Consider the following 20,364-nt stretch of genomic DNA (forward strand, 5'->3'; position numbering starts at 1 on the left):
CTTTGCTCTCAGAACCAGTCTTAAAGGTGCAGAATTTAATATCCAGCATAAACAGAACAGATGAATAGGGATACCAGAATCATAAAGTCACCTCAGGACACTAGGCTTTCTCTGTTATAAAAACAAATGTTTACCCATTAAATCCATTTCCTTTTGCTCACTGCAAGGGTACCTGTTGTTTCTTCTTGACAACTTCATTCTCAAAATGTGGCAGAATGAGAAATATCTCAAGAATGATGGCTTGTTTTCCACTGACATGTCAGGACAAGTATCTCCCAGCAAGAGAGATATTTTCTTCTGGGAGACTTCCAGATCAAACCAGACAGGACAAAAATGTGACTAAGTGTGATAAATGGCTCAGTGTTACTGTCCACACACTTTTGTATCACCAGGGATCCAATCAGAGAGACTGACATTTAACTTTGCTCTTTCCTTCAGCCCACAGATCTCAATGTATATTACATCCTCAGTTCCTCCACATCCTCAACCTCCAAAGGTAAAACAAAGATACAAGAGAACTCATTTCAGCAGCATGGCTTAAAAAAGAAGAATTAATACTCTATTTATATATCAAATATATATATATATATATATATATATATATAAAAATTCAAATTATGTACAGAAATTATCATAAATATTAAACTCTCCACCACCCTCAGAAAGCCACCCTAAGTAGGAGACTTTCATTTCTGATATAACAGAAGATATGAAGATATCAGTATTTACCTGTACTACCTGACCAACTCCAGCACTGCAAGTCAGCCATTAAAAAAAACCCCAAGCCTGAAACTGAGTAGGTAAAGAATCTACCAAACAATGATTTGTAGGAATGAAAATGAAAAACAAGCACTGTAACAAAATCTATTCATCACAAAGTTACATTGCTCAGAAATAATTATTGATACAATGTTTTTTCTAGTGTACCACAAATACATTTTACAAGCATCAGAGCAAACTGGATTTGTTAAGTAGGTTTCATACATTTATAAACTTATTACACATAAAGCTTTCCCATGTGAGCTTTTGATCTTGTTCTTCCCATTTCACATTGAAGGTACCGCACTAACATCACACATGAAATAAAGCAAGAATTTCACTTGAGGTGTGACTTTTTGCTAGTGTAAACAGCATACCTCTTTTCAGAAAAGATGACAGCAAGTCCAGAAATTTTACTTAACTATTGTGAACAGTTAAACTCATTGCTACATGCATTCAAAAATCATGCTTTTATTTTCATCTGGACAGAATGTGAATAACTGTTATTAAATTAGTCAGACAGTTCTTAGACCAGCTATCTATTTAGAAAATCATTTCCCCTTATTTTTTACATCAGCTCCATTTTTTCTTTTTTTTTTTTCTTCATTAGAGGTTGTACTTTCCAGAAGCAATTTCATTACCTGTTAGGTTCTGAAAGCTCACCTGTGTTTCTTGTAGAGTGTTTTGTGGAGGACTAGAGTATTAAAACTGTTCATCTGTGTTAATTAGATATATCTATTTCAGAAAATAAACCTATATCTATAAACCATAGACTGCTTGGCCATATAGAAATTAGGCTAGCAGACATTTTGGGAATGAATAAAAAAGTGCTTTAAGTGTGCAACTACAGTCAGAAATGTGGTACTGTTAAGTGACCTCTGATGTCAATGTTTCCTGTACTTTTTTTTCTGAGATGGCAAGATACTGTGTTTTCTAATACTTTGTTTGCACTGCACACCTACAAAAAGAAAAGCAGCAGCAAGGTTATCTTCTGTCTTGTACACAATGATATGACAGATAGCAAGCAAGGCCAAATTACTGCAACCTCCAAGCTTCATTTCTGCTGTCTGAACTAGGTGAAAAGTGTGGATTTCTTTTCCTTTCCTGAGAGGAATGCAGAATTCTCAGCTGATTTGCAGTGCTATTACCTGGAGAGGCAGCAATGAGATACTTATTCAAGAACAAGCATTGATTTTCTTGAGTGGATGAGCAATGTATTTTGCCTTCCTGCCAGAAACAGCAGTGCAATAAAATATGACAAATAAAATGCATGTTCCTGCAAAATTTTGCATCTCCATTCAACAAACCCCTCAACAGTTATGACTACACCAAAAAAAAAGGAGATATGCTTTTTAGTGTATAATCCATAGTGCTCATAACATCAAAATTAGGGACTGCCAGACTTAACATACATCTGCCCTGGGTGTCAGCTGCCCAAACGTGTCCAGTCACCTGAACAGTCAGCATATTCAACCCTGTTTTGAAGACAACTTTAGGATGCACTGTAGACATGTATCACAGGACTAGCAGCAATAAAATTAAGGTTCTAAATACATGTTGATGATAACAATAAAGCAAAGAAGAAATTACACATGATTTTGCAAGAGTTACTCTATCTTATTAGGATCCTTGGAGATTCAAACTTAAACATGTTTCCATATAAAAGAAACTATGTGACATATGTGACATTTGCAGAACTTTTTGGGTTTTTTGTACATTACCTTTAAGACAAAGCAGTGATCTGTAGGTGCCTTATATTTCACTTTGTGTTGATAACCATAATACACGTTCACATTCTCAAACTGAAGGAAGCATGCCAGATCCCGTGATGTCTACAAATGAAAACCAAACCCATCATTATTAGAACAAATTGAATTTTGATGTGAAACTCATTAATAGGACCTTTATCAAGTGCGTAAATGCCAACGATTTTTATTCCTGTAACTCTCATGAAGCTGACTGAAAAAACAAGGATTAATTTTAAGCATCTGCTTTCTTAAAATAAAAATTGGAAGAGGGTCACTACATATTATGAATAATCAATAACACAGTTCAACATTTTGCTCTTGTTCTGGTTATGTTGTTCTTCATTGCTTTGTGTGGAGATTTTAGCTTATGTCTAATATGACCAAAGAAAACATCATAGTAATAAACCACACACTTAAAATTCTGAGTTGAGAAAGCAGGTTTGGGGCTCTAAATTGCTTTGAGAGCTTGTTTTTCTTTTATACATGTAACAAACAAACCCTCATCAGGAAATAAGCACACATTTAATCTGTTTTGCTTTGAATTTTCTCAAATTTCCTGGCATCATTCCATTTCTGTTTATATTAACATTTGCTTAAATAAAATATATTTATTATATTTATCAAAATATATTGCTAAAGTAACAAGGTTTCTGTTGCTGGCATGTTTCTCAGTGATGAAGTCTGCATACAGTAACTTCTGCAATCTTTTGTGTGGAAATACAAAAATAGCCATTTCACACGGTCATCCTTGGCTAAACCGAACAATCAAGAAATTGTGGAGGAAATAAAGAAAAATAAACCAACATACCACAAGCTCCCTCTACCCCTAAAAATGGGGTATGATATGATATATGATGGTATGTTAAAATATGCATATGATGGTTCTAGTCTGCTGTTCTCATTATTAATGATATTTCATTACAATATACCCTTGAGTCAGCTTTATTTACAAATTGAGTTTGCAAGTAAGATTTGTGGGGAAACACTTCCTACTAGATTTAGACAGGGCTTCTCTCTCTCTCTCTCTCTCCTGTCTCTGCTGCAGCTGATGATGCCAGAGATTTGTCAGTGAGTGTGTGGACCTCAGTTTTTCAAATCCCTTAAAGTTCCTAAATGTGCTCAAATCCATCCAGTATAATGTGTTCCTTTCCTTTAGGAACCAGGCAACAGAGATTAAGACCAATATGAATGCAGTTGTTATTATCTTCTGAGGAACAGATTTTTATGCAAGGGACAAAGGCACTTATTGGAAGTATTTGTGCAATGTTAACATGACATAGCAACGTTAACATGACAAAGCAACACAATTAACAGATATAGATTTTTAAAATTATCTGTAATTCTGATGCTTTTGTTTTGTGACCCTGTCCATTAACATCACATTTTTGAATGGCATGTAAGTAGAGCAATGCTGAAGTAAGAAATTAAGACAGCAGTGCTGACTGGTTTGTTAACAAATAACCCTGAAACAAAAGCCACTAGAAGCATGTGTGTAAAATTATATGAGCATGCCCCTGTATTTTCACCTTCACCATGTATTTTACAACCAGCACAAAGTGCCAAAGGTAGGCCAGATGTCTGCTTTTTTGTAACAAGTGAAAACAAGAATATATATGATGAATTTTAAAACACCTGCAGCAGCTGAAGATACTGTTGTCTGACGACTGTTTGTTTCTGTACCTCAAAGAAAGACTACTCTGCCCACAACTGAATTGTAGGTGCACGTGCACTTTTCATGCTAACTTGACAAGGAAGGAACTCTCATAATTTGAGGGCTTTAACTGAAGAGCTCTACGGAATTCTACTGCAGAGCTTTAAGATGTTTAACACCCTCACTGCATCCTGCTCATGTCTCAGAGCAAAAGACACGTGTACCTCATCCTCAGCTGTTCCAATACAGGGTGCAGTAATCACACAGATCACCATTAAGCACAGATTTGAGCTAAGAGTCTTGACTTTCTCTGGAATGGCTAAGACATGGACACAGGCATCCTTTTGCTGAAGGCTGTTACAGATGCAGGAGCAAACAGATAACTGGGCTACCATTTTTAAGAGCTGTTGACTAACTCCTAAAGAACTTGATTCGTGGTAATATAGTGACTTTAAAGCACACAATTCCTAAAAATGCTTGGTTATAGGCAGGGTGGTACACAGGCTGTTACACAGGCTGTAATGATGAACAGGCAGTAAAGTGTTAAAGAGCTGTTACAAGGGGACTGTGTGGCTTCATTTGAGCCTATGTTTACAGCTTACCACCTGAAAAAAGAAAGCACATCCCTCATTTGCACTGTGATGAAAAGTCACTGGAACAGGTATTGCTGGATGATGAAGAAAGGCTGAGTAACTATCAGGGCATGCTTGCTTTGCTTTGGCACTGTACTACTGGTCATCACTGGAGGCATGCTACAAGGTAATGTCCAAGATGGACTTTGCATTTGACTACTCTTACACTGTTTCCAACTTAAGTGCCTTCTAAATAGCATTCTAGATCCTAATTGATAGGATGTTGTGTGTACAACCTGATTTGAGCCATGAAAGCCATTATCTCAGGATCAGATAAAGTCAAAATAAATTGCTGTGAAAGCAGCAAGGTGATCTGTTTTTCACTGTTGTTTGGTTATAAAAACAGGTCACTGGAGCAGCAGCACAACATCCCTTTCTAACATAAAAAGTTTTTTTCCTTTGGACTTTAGTCAGGAAATAGCAGAAGAGTTAAGTTTCAAAGCACAAATCCCAACAGTAAAGCTTCACCAGCAGCAGCATTTCTAAATATGAAGCATTAGCAGAGCTGTAAGTGGTAACAGAAGTGGTTTTCAGAACACAAAAAAACCCCCATACCACTGGTCCCAGAATCCACTGCTCTGCCTCATCACTGTGGAAATGAAAAGCCAGCTGCCCTGATGTGCAAATACATCTAGTGCTGGCAATTTAGACTCTTTAAGTGTTTTGTAATACTAAGTGTAAGTAAATTTGATTCAGCTGGGTAGATGCTTCTGACTCACTTCTTTCTACACAAAGGGTGGTCTTAAAAAGCCATAAAAGATACAATACATTCTCTAGGTACAGATCACTGTATTTAAAAAGTACGGCATTTCACATGCTGGTTACTGGCACAGAAAGTCAGTATCAAGCAAAGTAAAATTCTACCTTTTTTGTGACAAGAAATTAGTTTACTTGACAACTTTTTAAGATATTCTTTCACAGGGAACCCATATAACAGTGAAGCATTTTGGCAGCACACCACCAGCTGACGGGTGCTATGCTGTTTTTCTTTCCCCTCCTGCCTTCCGGAGGAGTACTGTTTTATTAATGCTTTTATCTATCCCTAGAAATCAAAAGGAGAGAAACGTGACAGGATTCAGTGACTGCATTCTAGTATTTGCACAAGTGGTGTAGTAAAGTTGAACCATGGAAATCTCAGCCCTCACAGATGCATCAGACAGTGATCTTCAAATGTCACCTTGGGAGTTCTACACTTTCACCGCCATGAATTGTTTCATTGCTAAAAGGATTATTTGGCTTCCTGACCTTGGTTTTTCCTCTGGGTACATAATAAATTCCAGAAGCTCGTAGAAGAAAATAACGCCTCTTCCAGGACTTTTTTCCATCTTCTTTTAAATAAAGGGCCCCTTCAAGCTCTGGCACAATGACAGATGTCCCACAGAAGCTTTCCTGTGCAACAAGAATAATAATGCACAAAACAAATCCATTTAGGCACAATCCTATCAGTATAGAGAAGGAAATGCTCCTTTGAAAAATAAAGACATTTCTTGTGACAGTGAACATATGAACATGGGGAATGCAGTTATTAGGGAGATGAATACCATAGACAGGTAAAGGAAACTTTTCCAAGCTAATGCTGGGTGCTCACACACTGATAAAGAAGGATTGCAAAATCTCCATCCCTTAGGGTCAAGCAAAAACCTACAAAGGCTTTTATTTAGACATATACGTGCTCAGCAAAGACTATAGAACAGAATGGTTGGTACTGTTGTTGGGTTTTTTCCTGTACTGCAGTGTTTATAGGTTCTGTAGAGAAATACTTCAGTAGAGAGATTCCTTAGAAACTGCTTAGGGCTCTCTGCATACGTCAATCTATGCCTTCATTTTGAAATATATGCTAGCATTTAAAATACTATTTAATCAGATATACTAATTGTTTGCTTGAGGGACTTACTGCTGGGTAATTTTTAATGCCAACACACTCATCACTTAATGCTTTCATTTAGAATTCACCAGGACTTCTGCTGGTTAACATCTGGTGTCTTCATGAGATGCACTAATTTTGAAATGTGAGTTCTCAGTCACCTGAGAAATGCATTTCCTTTGTGAGCTTTTACCAAATTGCTTGCCTGGAGAACTGTGGTAATCTTTTCTTTCAAATAGCTTTGGATTTTTCTCTTTCAAGTGTACATCTGAAGCAAAACTTGAGCAGGAAAGGCAAGAGATTAAACAGACTTTCTGGAAAAGTGAACAGATCTTTTTCTGCTGTAGTACAGCTAATAAGTTGAGAAGTAAATCCACTTCTAACCTAAAGATAATTGTTCAGTACTGATCAACCTTACTAACAATAAAAAGTCCAGGCCTAAATAAAGGCCCAAATTATTTGGGATTAAATGAAGGCCCAAATAAAAGGGTTGGCCTAAGAGTGAACAATCTGCATTTTTAATGAGGAACAGCAGATGAAGAAGAAAGTCTACATATTAAACCTGAGATACAAAGACACCAATGATCACAGAAATTCCTGTTGTTACTCTATTTCCCACAAAGAACTAAATGTTGTTATTACAGAGCAGATGCAGATGGTGGCAGAGTTTTGGTGACATTTGCATCATCGCCTTAATAATTTGGCTTACCTCCAGCAAAGCCTCTTTGTTTTTATCATTCATTTCTTTGCTTTCTTTCTTCCCTTTGTTTGCCAGGTAGAAATTCTGATGAAGACACAAAAGAAGTTCACATTCATTATAAAGCCAGCAATATAAGTAACTAGATTGGTACAAACTCACTCAATAGTCACTGGGTCCTTCAATACTGAGTACCCAATCAGCAGGTGCAAGAGACAGATGCTTATGGACTCTTAGAGAAAAGTTTAATCACATCTGCCTGCTCATGAATTTCTAATTCTTTATTCTGAAAAAAATTAAAACGTAATACAAGATTATTTTTGCCCATGTAAATGGCCTCCAAAAAGTAAAACCAGTGGCTTATGTTTTTGGCTGTTTTTCTGGATCAAAAGGTTTGGGTTTTAGCATTCCAATTTTCACTGCTGCCTGTATTATTACATACAGGTTGCAGAGAACTTAGCATTTGCATGATGATATACAGTGAATACAATGCAGTATCAAAAGACTAGAAAGCACCTTCCCTACAGCCCAATCTGGTCATTTGCATGCTTCACATCTTGCACTCTGGATATAACTCAATTTTTAGTTGAAGTGCTTATATACCAAAGCCTTTATTCAAAGTTACTACTTTCTACTTTTGTACCTCTGCTCATGTACTTTTATGCAGTGAAGAAACTGTTCAAAAATCTAGAAGAAATCTGAAGAAGTCATCACCATGATATTTTGGCACATGTGCTCCAGCCTACTGAAAATAAAGCCTGCACTCCTGTTTCTGTGAAGCTGCAGCTGCCCTTGGAGGAGCCAGTGCCTGCCTGCCCCACAAATAAGGAACCACAGTGCCTCAAAGACATGTTCAGCCATAAAAACAAATTTGCCCACTGTTAAACAGCAATAATGAGCCTGCATGCCTCTGCATTGTACAGATGGACAAAAGGACAGCACCTGGACATATATGCAAATTCTGAATTTCTGAAGTGGGAAAGATGCTAGCACTTGTGTGCTGGAGCATGTGCAGTGGCTTTGCTCCACAGCAGGCAGGGCCACACAGGCAGAGCCGGCTGCCTGCAGACTGTAAGGCAGGTGTGTGTGAAGGAAGAGGGGAGATCAAGGATGGATGCATCGAATAGCATTTGGATCCATGGCCTTGAAGCTAGAATGGTTATACATAAGAGTTCTTGTGGTTTTTCAGTTTATCTGACTTTTCATCTCTCTCTATTTTTTCATGTCTCAAGACTATGAGAAAGTGACAACATATTTACATGCCTAGAACTCCTCAACACCTAAACTGCAACATAAATGCAAACATTACCAAAATACAAGTGAGAAGTGTGTAAATGAAGGGACAGGCTGTTGCCATAGTATAAGAAAGAAACAATCAAAAAAGCAGCAAATCTACCCTGCCAGCAGACCACATTTACAGCAATGCAATTTATCTGAAGTGAAAACCTGCTCTTCCACACAACCACATCTTCTTTTCCAAACAGTGCTGTGAACAGCTGTCTGCCAGAATGCAAGCCTCAGAGCAGACTGTTTTTGGAGGGGCACCAGGAGAGGAAGCAGAAGAGGTCTGGATCTCAAAACCAGTTCTTTAAAAACCGCTTTCTTTAAAGTTCACAGTAAGTCAGACAGGGGAGCTCAGAAACAGACACCTGCAATGTGGCCTATACTCATGCCATGTCTATGGTGTGAGAAACTTTAACATTCAATACAATAGACAGTTATCCTGGAAACACAGATGGCTTCAGACTGCCTGGATATATTTTTAGTCCACAGCTGAAGGTAAGCAAACACTAAGGACCACAGCTTTTCAATTACATCTAAAGACAATATTCAGAGTGGAAAAAACCTCCAATCAGCTCAAAACAAAACCCAGTTAAAAGTTCTGAGCAGCTGCAGCCCAGTGATTTGTGCATGAGCAACAGCTTTTCTTGACAGCCAGCACTACTGCAGCCCTGAAGCCTCCGAGGGCACTGTTAGGCTGGGCTGGGCCTCCAGACCTTGGGATGGATTTGGAAAGTAGAGGGACATGCAAGCTGTAAGGCTTCTTCTCTAGACCATTATAAAGACATAGTACAACCCCTAAAATACACAATGAAGATTTATCAAGGTAAGTACACCTTATCACTGTCTCAACAAGGCTTGGTTCATCAAATTTACTACTAGTGGGGAGAGAATCCATCTGACTTAGTCAGCCTTCTGTGGACTGATAATACAAAAACAACGCTCCTCTGACTACAACTGATTCACATTCAGGCATCTGGCATTTATTTAGCAGAAGCCCAGACCACCCTGTACTGACATAATCAATCGTAAAGAGAGAAAGTTTGCAAGGATATCCATGCTGGATCTCTAGTGCCACAGCTTTTTCATTAGGGAAGCGGGGCTCTGTCACCTAACCCAATGTTACACAGATGTACACTGTTATCTTTCACCTGTCAACACACACTTCATTTATTACTGATTACCTCCTTTATGTCTCTGCTCTGAAATCTGGAAGTACATGGTATTTATTAGTTGTCAGTGGCTAAAAACCTGGGGAGCAGACTGAACACTCTACTTGTTTCATCACTGTGTGGTCTTCTATTTTTGATCAGAAGCATTCATCCTAGAAGAGGCAAGCCACATGTGTCCAGAAGAGGTCATTTCAAGTCTAGTAGTCAAAGGTCATGATAAAAGGCAAGCTTTTTCCTGTGTGAGGACACCACTGGGAAATGCATGTTTGATTTGGGATGTCAGGTCATTAATGGGACAAGATGTAGCTGCAGGGCAGCTTTCTACATATATCTACAGATTTGAGAATTAACTGCTTCTTACATTCAAAAGAAAAGCCTTTCCACTTAGGGACACAGCCTTCTCCTTTTGTGTGGAAAGGCAGGTAAAAAAAAAATAAATCAGGCTGTATCTCTCTGCACTGTGTAGCCCTCAAACAGTGGAAAACAGAAAGTGTTTTCAGTAGTGTCCAAGAATATCTGTGTTGGCATGCAAGCAATACAAACCTGGACCATGATAGAAATAGTACTAAACTACTGCACTATCAAACTCTCTGATTGGTATTTATGTCTCTAGACTCAAAAAATTAATTTCCTGAATGAAATAGCACCTTGTGGGAACAGAATTAGCTGGGATATTTAATACCTTGGACCAGGTTCCTAACATGGAGGGAATAAACCTAAGGCCCAGGGATGTGGGGTGCTGGGGGGATGCTACTGGAGTCATCCCAAAATAGGTCATGTCTGTGGAACATGTTCACAATTGGGCCTCTGCCCTCAGGTACCTCTTTACATTGTGAAGCTCACCACACCCCCTGGTCTTTAGAAGCAGCCCCCTGGACCATGCAGTCTCTGTGAACATTAAAATCTATCTCTGGGCACTCCATTGTACCCATCCCGATTTATTCCCCCATGCTCGACCCGGCTGAAATGGATGCGAGGTCTCAGAACCCCACTGTGGCAGCACCTCTCTCACACCTTTCACTTTTTTTCATACACAGGCCCATCCAAGTGGGAATGCAGCAGCAACTACTTGTTGCATGGCAAAAAACAGGTGCTCCAAGACAGCATGCTCCCTGTGCCTCCTCCTACACTTAGGTCGTATTTTTGCTACCAAGCTCTTGTAACTGATTTTCCAGATCTGAAAAATCCACAACAGCACAGATAAAACAGTGTGCAAAAAACAAGGCAGATGCTTCATACTGATGACTAGCTTCTTTGAGCAATGGGCTGCCTGCTTATGCTCATCCAACCTGCACCCAATATGAGACAAGAACTGGCCAGCTCACATCCCATTTCAGATCATTGCAACTGCTACTCAATGCAGCATGATTTATGCAAAAAAAAATAAAACAGAACCAGGTCATATCTGCAATTTATATCATGGTGTGTCCCCTAGAAAACTGCACATTAGAAGTATTAGAAGATACTTATAATTGCTCTGAAGATCATAAAAGTAAAAAAATACATGAAGCTAAAGGCAAGGCTCTTTTAAAACCCCAAAAAAGATGAATTAGGACTACTAAACAGTGGGAGTACAGTGAAAAACACCTCTCTTTTCTCACTTCTATTTCTTTGCACTTTTGCCAGCATACTCAATAACCAGGTCCCTGTCACCCTTTTATGTTTTCATCACTGGGTAACAGTGGAGACAAAAGGAAAACCTGGATTAATAAATGTGGCCAAGCTGGTGAAAAACAAAAGTATCACCTGGTGGATAGTAGATAAATATACAAGCATGAAACTTGCTATAGCTGTCTTGTTATGAAAGACATTACAAATCCACTACAAACACTCCACTTCCTGAGGCTGTTGAGAACTCTTGCTCTTCAGAAGAAATAAAGAATCATACAGTGTTTGGGTCCTCCATTGGATGGTGTAGCTCTAGCTTTTGGTGTGCATATGAGGAAGCAAAAACATTAAGTACTTGACAGATTTTCAGTAATTTTCATGAATACTGTCCAATAATAAGAAAACAAACAAACAAAAGCATATGCAGGTGGTGTAGCCCACACTGTTTGATTTTATCAAAAGAAAAATCAAAAAAATCAAAACAGGAAATCAAAGTTCATGCAAACAGAAGTAAAATAAAGTGTTCTAAGAGCATGACCAGCATTTAAAGCAAGGAGTTTAGATTCAGCTACACCTTAAAAACAACCATTTTCCTTCATTTTTCTTCCTTTTGTAGTATCTTTTAGCTGAGTTATTCTTTGAGTTTTTTGAAAAGAGGTGTTGAGACCTGACAACCTTTCCTTTCAAGAGAAAACCAGCGTCACTTAACCATATGACAAAGCACCACCATTCCAATGTTACAGAAGTTCTCTTTATTTGCCCATGTACCAGTATGTATTTTTGTTTCACTCTTTAGTCACAGACTAAAGAAGAAGCTACTTCTCTGCAGATGAGTCACTGATGGCATTCATGGAACAGTCCTTTACTGCAAGTTCCCTGCAGGGTCTATTATATCACAGTGAGCAGAGGGCAAAGTGTGCCTGTCTTCGTGGTGAGAAGGACACCTGAGAATTTTATAATAGTTTTTTTTCTATAAGGTATTCCAAACACTTGAAAAAATATTTCAGAAAGCAAAGCTGCAGAAAAACTACCAAGTGCTGCATGACAAGAATGAGAATCTTAAAAAAAAGCCACAGGCATTAACTGAGCAACATATTGCCAGCACATAGAGAATAAATCCTGCATTTCAGAATCTCAATTCCCTCTTAGAAAATGAAACACTTGTAATTAATTGTTGTTAAATTGGTCTATAACTAGTTCACAGAAAGAAACAATAAACATTATCACAGGTCACAGACCTTCTTCAGCAGTCCACTTGTTTTAGGAAGGCATCTGCCCATCTTCATAAGATTTTTTTTAAAAAAACCGCTCGACTCTTAATTGTGTCAAATCTTTGTGATGAAAATTTTGCATTGCTAATTTGTCTTAGAATAAACTGTAGGCACCTGGCCACCTTTGGAATTTTTTTATCCCCAGAAAAGTTAAAAAATGCAGGTTAAAAAAAGGTGAGATCTCCACAAAACCCTTCCAACAGAATGAGCACAAAATAAAACAAGGAATTCAACTGTTGCAGCGTTAACACCACCAGGTGTGTCAAAAAAAGCATTCTGCAATTTGTGTACTCCCAAAATGAGTTTTATGTGGCAGCCTTGACTGAGCTAAAAGGAGGCTGAATGTACTGAGCACACAGTCTCACAGCACAAGATTTCAGTTTCCCATTGGTTACATTATAATTTCCGCAAGTAGCTAGCTAGGTAATCACACACCCTCCACCCCCCAACTCAGCATTTCCGCTTGGTTTACCTTTTCAGGGACTCACTGCAGATCATGTATTTTATCATGTTTCAGTATTTAGTGTGAGCTCTGTACAGTACTGATTAATTTCTGCCACAATATGACTGTACTGTTTTCCCCATTCACAGTGTTTCAGTTTACCACGCCTGACAGATGGTCAGACTTTATTACTGGCAAAATATTTCAACAGTGTGATAGTCACAACTGATCCAATTTCCTTAGACTGCTCATTTTAGAGCTTATCATGCAGGGGATAAAGTTCAGTAACTCCAGATCCAGCTGAGAAAAGAGGACAGAGCTACACATTTGTTTGGTTTTTGGTTTAGGCCACATTTATTTCTAAATTTCATTGCAACCAAAATGCGATATTCATCAGAGCAGAATATTCATCTTAGTTTTATTTCCTGTTTGAGGTTCAGAGACTTGTTCTAAGCCACTTACCTAAATAACACTATACTACAGTGTATGAATCAAATGTGGAGTTGAATCTCTGCTGCTGGGTAGGTTTATGTGCTCTAGAAAGGAGGACTTGGAGCCAGCACATTGTATTTTCAAATTTGACTTTGCTGTTTCATACTAAAAATTAACATTAATCCATGTACACTGCAGGATAAGTTTTCCTTTCCTGACTGTGGATATCTATTGTCAATGAAGGAAACTTCTTTTCTGCAGGTTTTATTTCAAAAATTGGCTCATTCTATAAAAAATAACTTCCTAATGAGCAGCTTGGTGAGATTTACTGCCAAATTACTTATTTGACTCATTTTTTCCAGCAATGCTGAATTGCTCATTTATCTCTTGCGGCCCTTAGGAACAAACCAGATGCTCAATGAGCTAACAGTCAGCTGACATGGGGAAAAGATCTTCTGCCCCAGAATCCAGCAGCTGTATGTTCCAGGATGTTTGTATATACAGGTTTGACCACATAACACAAGAAATAAAACTATTTGTGTATACACCTATCTGAAAAATTTGATGCAATTCAGTGTGCAGACCCTCCTTTACAAAGTTAATGTGCATCAGTTACTGATAACCCAATTCCTCTCCTCAGCATCAACAAAATCCAGTAAATCCTCTGTAATATTCAATATACCCTTTATGAAGTTTCATGTACAACTGGCAAAAACTGGGCCTTCAAGGAAATCATCAGCAGAAATAGTGGAGAAGCTGTAGTAATAACAAAGGCCAGGTTTTTACAACTGTTTCAGCTCACCCAGTTCTAAAAGCTGTACCAAACAGTAGCTTGTACTGCAGGTGAACTACATGCTTCAGTTTTTACCTCTACAGACAGGACTCTAAAATAGTATCAGAAAAAAAAGTAGAAAACACTCATTTTCAAATCCTTGCATTCAACATCCTGGTGGGTTTTTTGGTCAAAAATACAATTTTTGCTTACTCTGAACTGAGAGAGCTGAAACCAAATTGTTAATGCAATAGGCAGAATGCAGACTAAACGACCTTAGTTTAGACATTTATCTAAATACCATGTTAGCTTACCTGGGGATTTTTAAATAAAGCATATTTTTGACTTTTTTCCAAAAACAGAATCTTATTCTCAGTGTCTCGTGTCCAGTCTGATAACACTTCAACAACATTTTCATGGTCTTCAAAAAACCTTTCTGGAGAGAAAGAGAAGATAATGTAAGACATTCAAACTGTTCCTGCCCTCTACAGAGGCTGCAGAAATTCCTGTGTAAGAATGTAATCATTATCTGATGTTCAGTCACTCAGTGCTGGACAGCTCAGCACTCTTTTCCCACTGCACAGATGGGTGCAAAACCCACATGAAATTGTGTCACATGGAAGGGCAGAGCAGCTCCAGATGCCTTATATACCTGTGCCATGCAGGATTCCCCCTGCATCTCTGTGCTGTCACTTGAAGACTGCAGGAGATGGAAACAGTGACCTGCCAGGAGTAGATGGTTACACCCATGTTTTTCATGGCTTTCTGCTTTTGATTGATTTTGGTTTTTTTAAGGTTTGCACTATTACAGATTGAGGTGCGGGAGAAGGGGTATATACAAATGATAGCTAATGAAATGAAAAAAAAAAAAGTAAAAATTTATTTATTTGTCCTTTTGCTTTACTTCTTTTACAATGAAGATTTATTTTTTTGTCAGCAGGAAGAATTCTATGCACTGAAAAGAAAATGTTTGGTTTCAAGCAACTGTATTTAAAACCACAAATATCAAAACAGAAAATACGAAGGTAGACTGAGAACTGATGTCAAGATATACTGGTTCACCCAGCATCTCTGTAGCTAAAAACCTTACCAGGGATGTGAGAGACCTAATGTTAACTCTTTCCCCTCCTGATCTGCTCTGAACCCCAGTCCTCCACCCAGAAAAACCACAGGGTGTGCTGAGACTAGGAAACGGATCTTTTCTGCTTCAGTTTCATTTATACAAGATTGCTCAACGGTAACACAGAACCCCTTTTAAAGGAAAAGGAATTCAGCATAACTTGACAGTTCATTTTGGAGGGTCCCAACCTGCACTTTTTTACAAATTTACAAAATGAGATAGGGAATTAACTCAGCTCCAATTTTCAGTAGGTTTTTGGAAATTTCCTGGGAACAGCCGTACCCCTTTCTGTGGTCCATGGTGATCACATCTTCCAATGGCCCAGACTGGCCACTGGAAGCCTCCACATCAGAGGAGGTAACAGAGCACACATTCTGTAGGCTTTCTGTGTCACTTGTTACTTTTGACAAGGGTTAAGTACATCCCATCCAACCCATATCTTGTGAATTAATTAATTTCACAGAATGGGATTAGCTTCATGACCCATTTGCATGTACACGGCAACTTTTAACATCAACAGCAAAACACTCTTCATTTAGCAGCTGGTACTTCTGCAATGCACTGGAAATAGAAAGCACTATATAAAACCCCATTAATGGTTTGAAGGGTGAACAGTACCTTATACTTTAAGATAGGCATGAAACAATTCTCAGACAGCAACACTAATTTTTGCCACATATATTTTCATTTGTTCATTTGCTGAACCAGGATTTCCTGGTATGACAAATGTGATTTTATGATTACCAGGAGAGTCTTTTCAATAATTGATTTTTTAATTATTTAATTTATATATTTATTATATAAATATATATATTTAAATTTTTAATTTTTACCTTAAAAAAGACAAATCTAGATGCCTATTATAAGACTATAATAGTTTTTATTGCAAAATAGATGCTGGTCTATACAGCCCAGTGTTACACCACCATCTCACTACTGAGATTGTGAAAAATGTATTTAATTTTAAACTGTAGTTTATTTTATTTACAATGGTAGTCTTTCAAAATAACCATATATGTAAGACAACCTGTCAAGTATTCTGTGATATAAAAGTAGTTTGGACTTTCAGTTGAGCAAGAAATATTTGCTGCTCAGATTTGTTTCTTAAATTAAAGGTAATTTTATTCTATTTAATACTAACGTGGAATAATGTGGCAGATAGATGAAGTGCAGAAAAGTTCTGTCTTTGTGCTGATAGTAATAAAGCCATCTAGAGCAGCCAAGAAGTATACTGACAAAAATAAAGAATGGCTCACATTGTTCTGATTTTGAACAAAATTAGCTGCATGTTGCTGTGCATTGGAAGCAGAAGAAAGAACATGTACTGTTCCACACATATTGAAACTGCCTTCTGCAAACAAAAAGGCTCCAGCCACAGCAGATCTGGACCTGGTAATAGATCACTGCATCAGGAGTTAATAGATTTTTCCATCTTTCTTGAACCAGATACAAGTTTATTTCCTTTGGTACTTTTCTTGTGTCCTGGCTTTTAAAATATTTTTAATTCATGATTAGAGTAATTCCTTACTGTACCAATATCCTAACACTAACTAAAATCACCTAGCATTAGCTGGGACAAAAGAAGCATAAGTAATTTTTACCAAAAAAACTTCTAACCATTAACCCCAATGTTTGTAGCAAACTGATACCTTTAGTTTTAATGGCATGATGGGAGGTTCAAGTATCTATCCAGATTATGAAGAAACATATTCTTTTTAATGACTATGGAGATTAAGAAAACAATACATTTATGTGCTGTCATTCTAATACTCAGACATGTTTGTTCAGGTCATACTGGACAAAAAGGGAGCAACATTCTAAGATAGGAAAATACTCCAAAATTATTTAGTGACTTTTGTCAGATTTTTGATCTAGGGTCAAATGACATTTCCAGTATTTCCTTAGTTAAGATAAGCAGGTACAAAAGAATGCAGCACCATTATCTTAGCAAGATAATAGCATGTTCATAGCAAGAACAGACTGGCAGTAAATTTATGTATCACTCCTACAAGCAGATGAGCATCTCCTTGCTCATGACAAGTCAGGCTTTTTTCCAGTTATTTTTAAATTTCTATCATTTAGTTTAGCAGAGTGACTACACCTGAAGCTCTTTTGAAGTGCAATATTGATATTTGACTTAATATGTGAATTTTCACATCTCTGCTGGGAGACTGTAAACTGAGAATGTTAAAGGCTATTTGACAATTTCCCATTTTGCTAGGTTAAATGTGACTCTGAAAGAAAGTCATGGCAATTTTCCTTCTCCTTTTGATGTCATACCTTTTCAGTCTGGAAAATAAAAAGATTCTGAAATATTTCACAATTAGAGAATACTCTGTTCTTAATGAAAGAAACCTTGAAGCCTTTTTCAAACAAGACTCATTATGTTGCACAGAGCAATTTCTAAGTTTTGCACAGCTGTTTCTCAGGACCTGGAGGCCAGGTTAATTACTCCATAAGTCATAACTTACCATCAGCAGAGCTGTAGCCCCATCACAGAGCAGTATTCTGGACACAGCTACACTTATGAAAATGATTACCACAAATGAAAAGCATTAGAAATGACTGAAACACTTCTCACAGAGACTTGTTTAATGACATTTGTTTAGCCAGTACGTAATACATGCCTGCTGACAGCACTCCAGCACTGCATCCTCTCTTCAAAAAGTGGATTTGAGTACTGGTGTGTTTAGGATTGTCATCACCTTGAAATTCACATCGCTCCTTCATTTGGTGTAAAATAAAATAATGAAAATGGTGAAAAGCAAGGAGCCTTCCACAGGTCACAGCACAGCTGAATGGACTCATTTCCACAGCAAGAACAACCCAACTATATTCCTTCAGCATCCCTCATCTTAGAATCTGTGATGTCACATTGCCAGGCGACACATGGGCAGGAGAAATGTTACTATCTTTTCAAGACTACCAACACTTATCTGATCATTCAAGATGACCAGCCCTCTATCTATTTGCTATGTGCTGTTACTACACTTACCAATTTGCAGCTCTGGGTACATCTCATACAGACACCAGTCAACGTTGCAGTCACAATGGGTTTTCTCAAAGAGATTGTCCAAAACATCCCGCGCCACCTGACGCTCATCCACCATTAGAGACTTTGTGCTGTTATCGTTCATGTGCACCTTGATAACAAGCTGAGAACAGAGTCACACAAGAGTCACTTAATTTCAGAAGCAAGAAAAAGCCTAGTCTGAATCTGCAAACACAGATAAGAAAGATAAGGGCTGAAGGTCAAAGGCTGATTCAAAGGCATCCTGTCCTACAGCAAGCTGAGAGAATAAAACAGCTCCAAAATTTTCACATTACAATGCCAACAAAATAAAGATCTTTTCTCTAAAAATAAAATTGAGCCTTGTCCTATGCATGATTTCAGGAAAGATGAAATTGCCATGAAGAAAAAGCAGAAGCTAATCTCTTCTCTGAATCTACTACATATGCAATTAAGGAAAATGCTTGTTAGGGAAACCAAGTACAAAAGGACAGAACGTCCTTAATGCAAATTAGAAATGTGGAAAATTCAGTTTTAAATAGAAAAAGAATGGAAGAATCTTGCCATGCCAAAAGAATAGTGAAACTGGATTGTATTAAGATGGGCCAAGGTCTTGGACATCAAGATAGTCCAATAGTCATCAATAAGAAAACAGACGAGTTCACAGAATATGCTGAGTTGTAAGGGACCCATCAAAATCATCAAGTACAACTCCTGGCCCCGCACAGGACAACCCCAAGAGTCACACCATGCGCCTGAGAGCATTGTCCAAATGTTTCTTGAACTCTGTCAGGGTTTGTCCTGTGACCACTTTACTGGAGGGCCTGTTCCAGGCCATTCTCTTGGGTTCTGCCACTGGCTACCACTGAGAAAAGATCAGTGAATGCCCCTCCTCTTCCCCTCATTAGTTACTAACATAGACCAAATTAACCTGAGACACCCATTACTTTTTGGTATGGTGAAGTATTTGTTAAACATGAAACACAGTGAACTTTCCTCAGAGAGGAACAATGCGAGAAAATGCTGAAGTAAATAAAATGCAATAAAGAACTGGAAGTACATTGTAAGAAAGTACTTAAAATGCTCCATTAGTACTGAAAACAGTAGAATAATTCTCTACAAGGTCTGTACATTGCTGGTGAGTTGGAACTACTTTCCATGTAGTCTTGTTTAAATAGCTCTTTATTTTAAATTGTGTGCATAAGAATCTTTGGCTCTGCATAAAAGGTCAGGTAGAAGCAGAATTATGATCCCCAAGAAAAAATCTACACTACTTCTGAAAAGAAAAAAACAAATGTAACAAAAGCCATGAACTTTTTTTGATTCCAATCCTTGTAAGAAGAAACTTCTGTAAAATAAGCAGCTGAGCCGTAGTGCAGATTAGAGAGAAGTGTTGTGCATGCATAATCTAACACATTTAAGGTAAAAGGGAATTTTTGTCTGGTTCTAATTGGCTGCTCAGGAACATGCATTCAGCTTCCATCTTCACAGAATCACAAAACAGCCAAGATTGGAAGGCACCTCCAGTGGTCATCCAGTCCAGTTGCCTGGGCAAGCAGGGTCACCTAGAGACTGATGGCCAGGACCCTGCCCAGATGGTTTGTTACCATCTCCAGGGAGGGAGACTCTACAATCTGCCTGGGAAACCTGTGCCAGGCTTACCCAACCTCACAGTGAAGAAGTGTTTCCTGTTTGTGCCCATTGCCTCTGGTCCTGTCACTGGGCAGCACTGAAGAGGGCCTGGGTCCATTCTCTTTGCACCCTTTTCTGAGGTTTTTCTAGAGATAGACAAGCACCACTCTCTTTGCTAGGCAATCTCAGCCTTTCCTCACAGGAGAGATACTCCTGTCATCTTCATGATACTTTCTGATCATCTTCCATTGGAATGGAACTCTCTTGAGTTTG

General features: G+C 38.2%; 1 protein-coding gene across 1 annotated transcript in view; it reads right to left on the reverse strand.

Annotated features, from left to right (window-relative positions):
• Positions 1–20,364, reverse strand: part of APBB1IP (amyloid beta precursor protein binding family B member 1 interacting protein) — a 64,712-nt gene that overhangs the window by 18,702 nt on the left and 25,646 nt on the right. The window contains exons 6-10 of the mRNA XM_015617068.3: positions 18,445–18,604; positions 14,644–14,765; positions 7,364–7,438; positions 6,036–6,179; positions 2,481–2,591 (exon numbers count right to left, since the gene is read on the reverse strand). Of these exons, the coding sequence (XP_015472554.1) occupies positions 2,481–2,591; positions 6,036–6,179; positions 7,364–7,438; positions 14,644–14,765; positions 18,445–18,604 (612 nt within the window). The remainder of the gene's footprint in view (positions 1–2,480; positions 2,592–6,035; positions 6,180–7,363; positions 7,439–14,643; positions 14,766–18,444; positions 18,605–20,364) is intronic.

Source organism: Parus major, chromosome 2 (assembly GCF_001522545.3).
Source record: "Parus major isolate Abel chromosome 2, Parus_major1.1, whole genome shotgun sequence".
Taxonomy (NCBI): Eukaryota; Metazoa; Chordata; class Aves; order Passeriformes; family Paridae; genus Parus; species Parus major.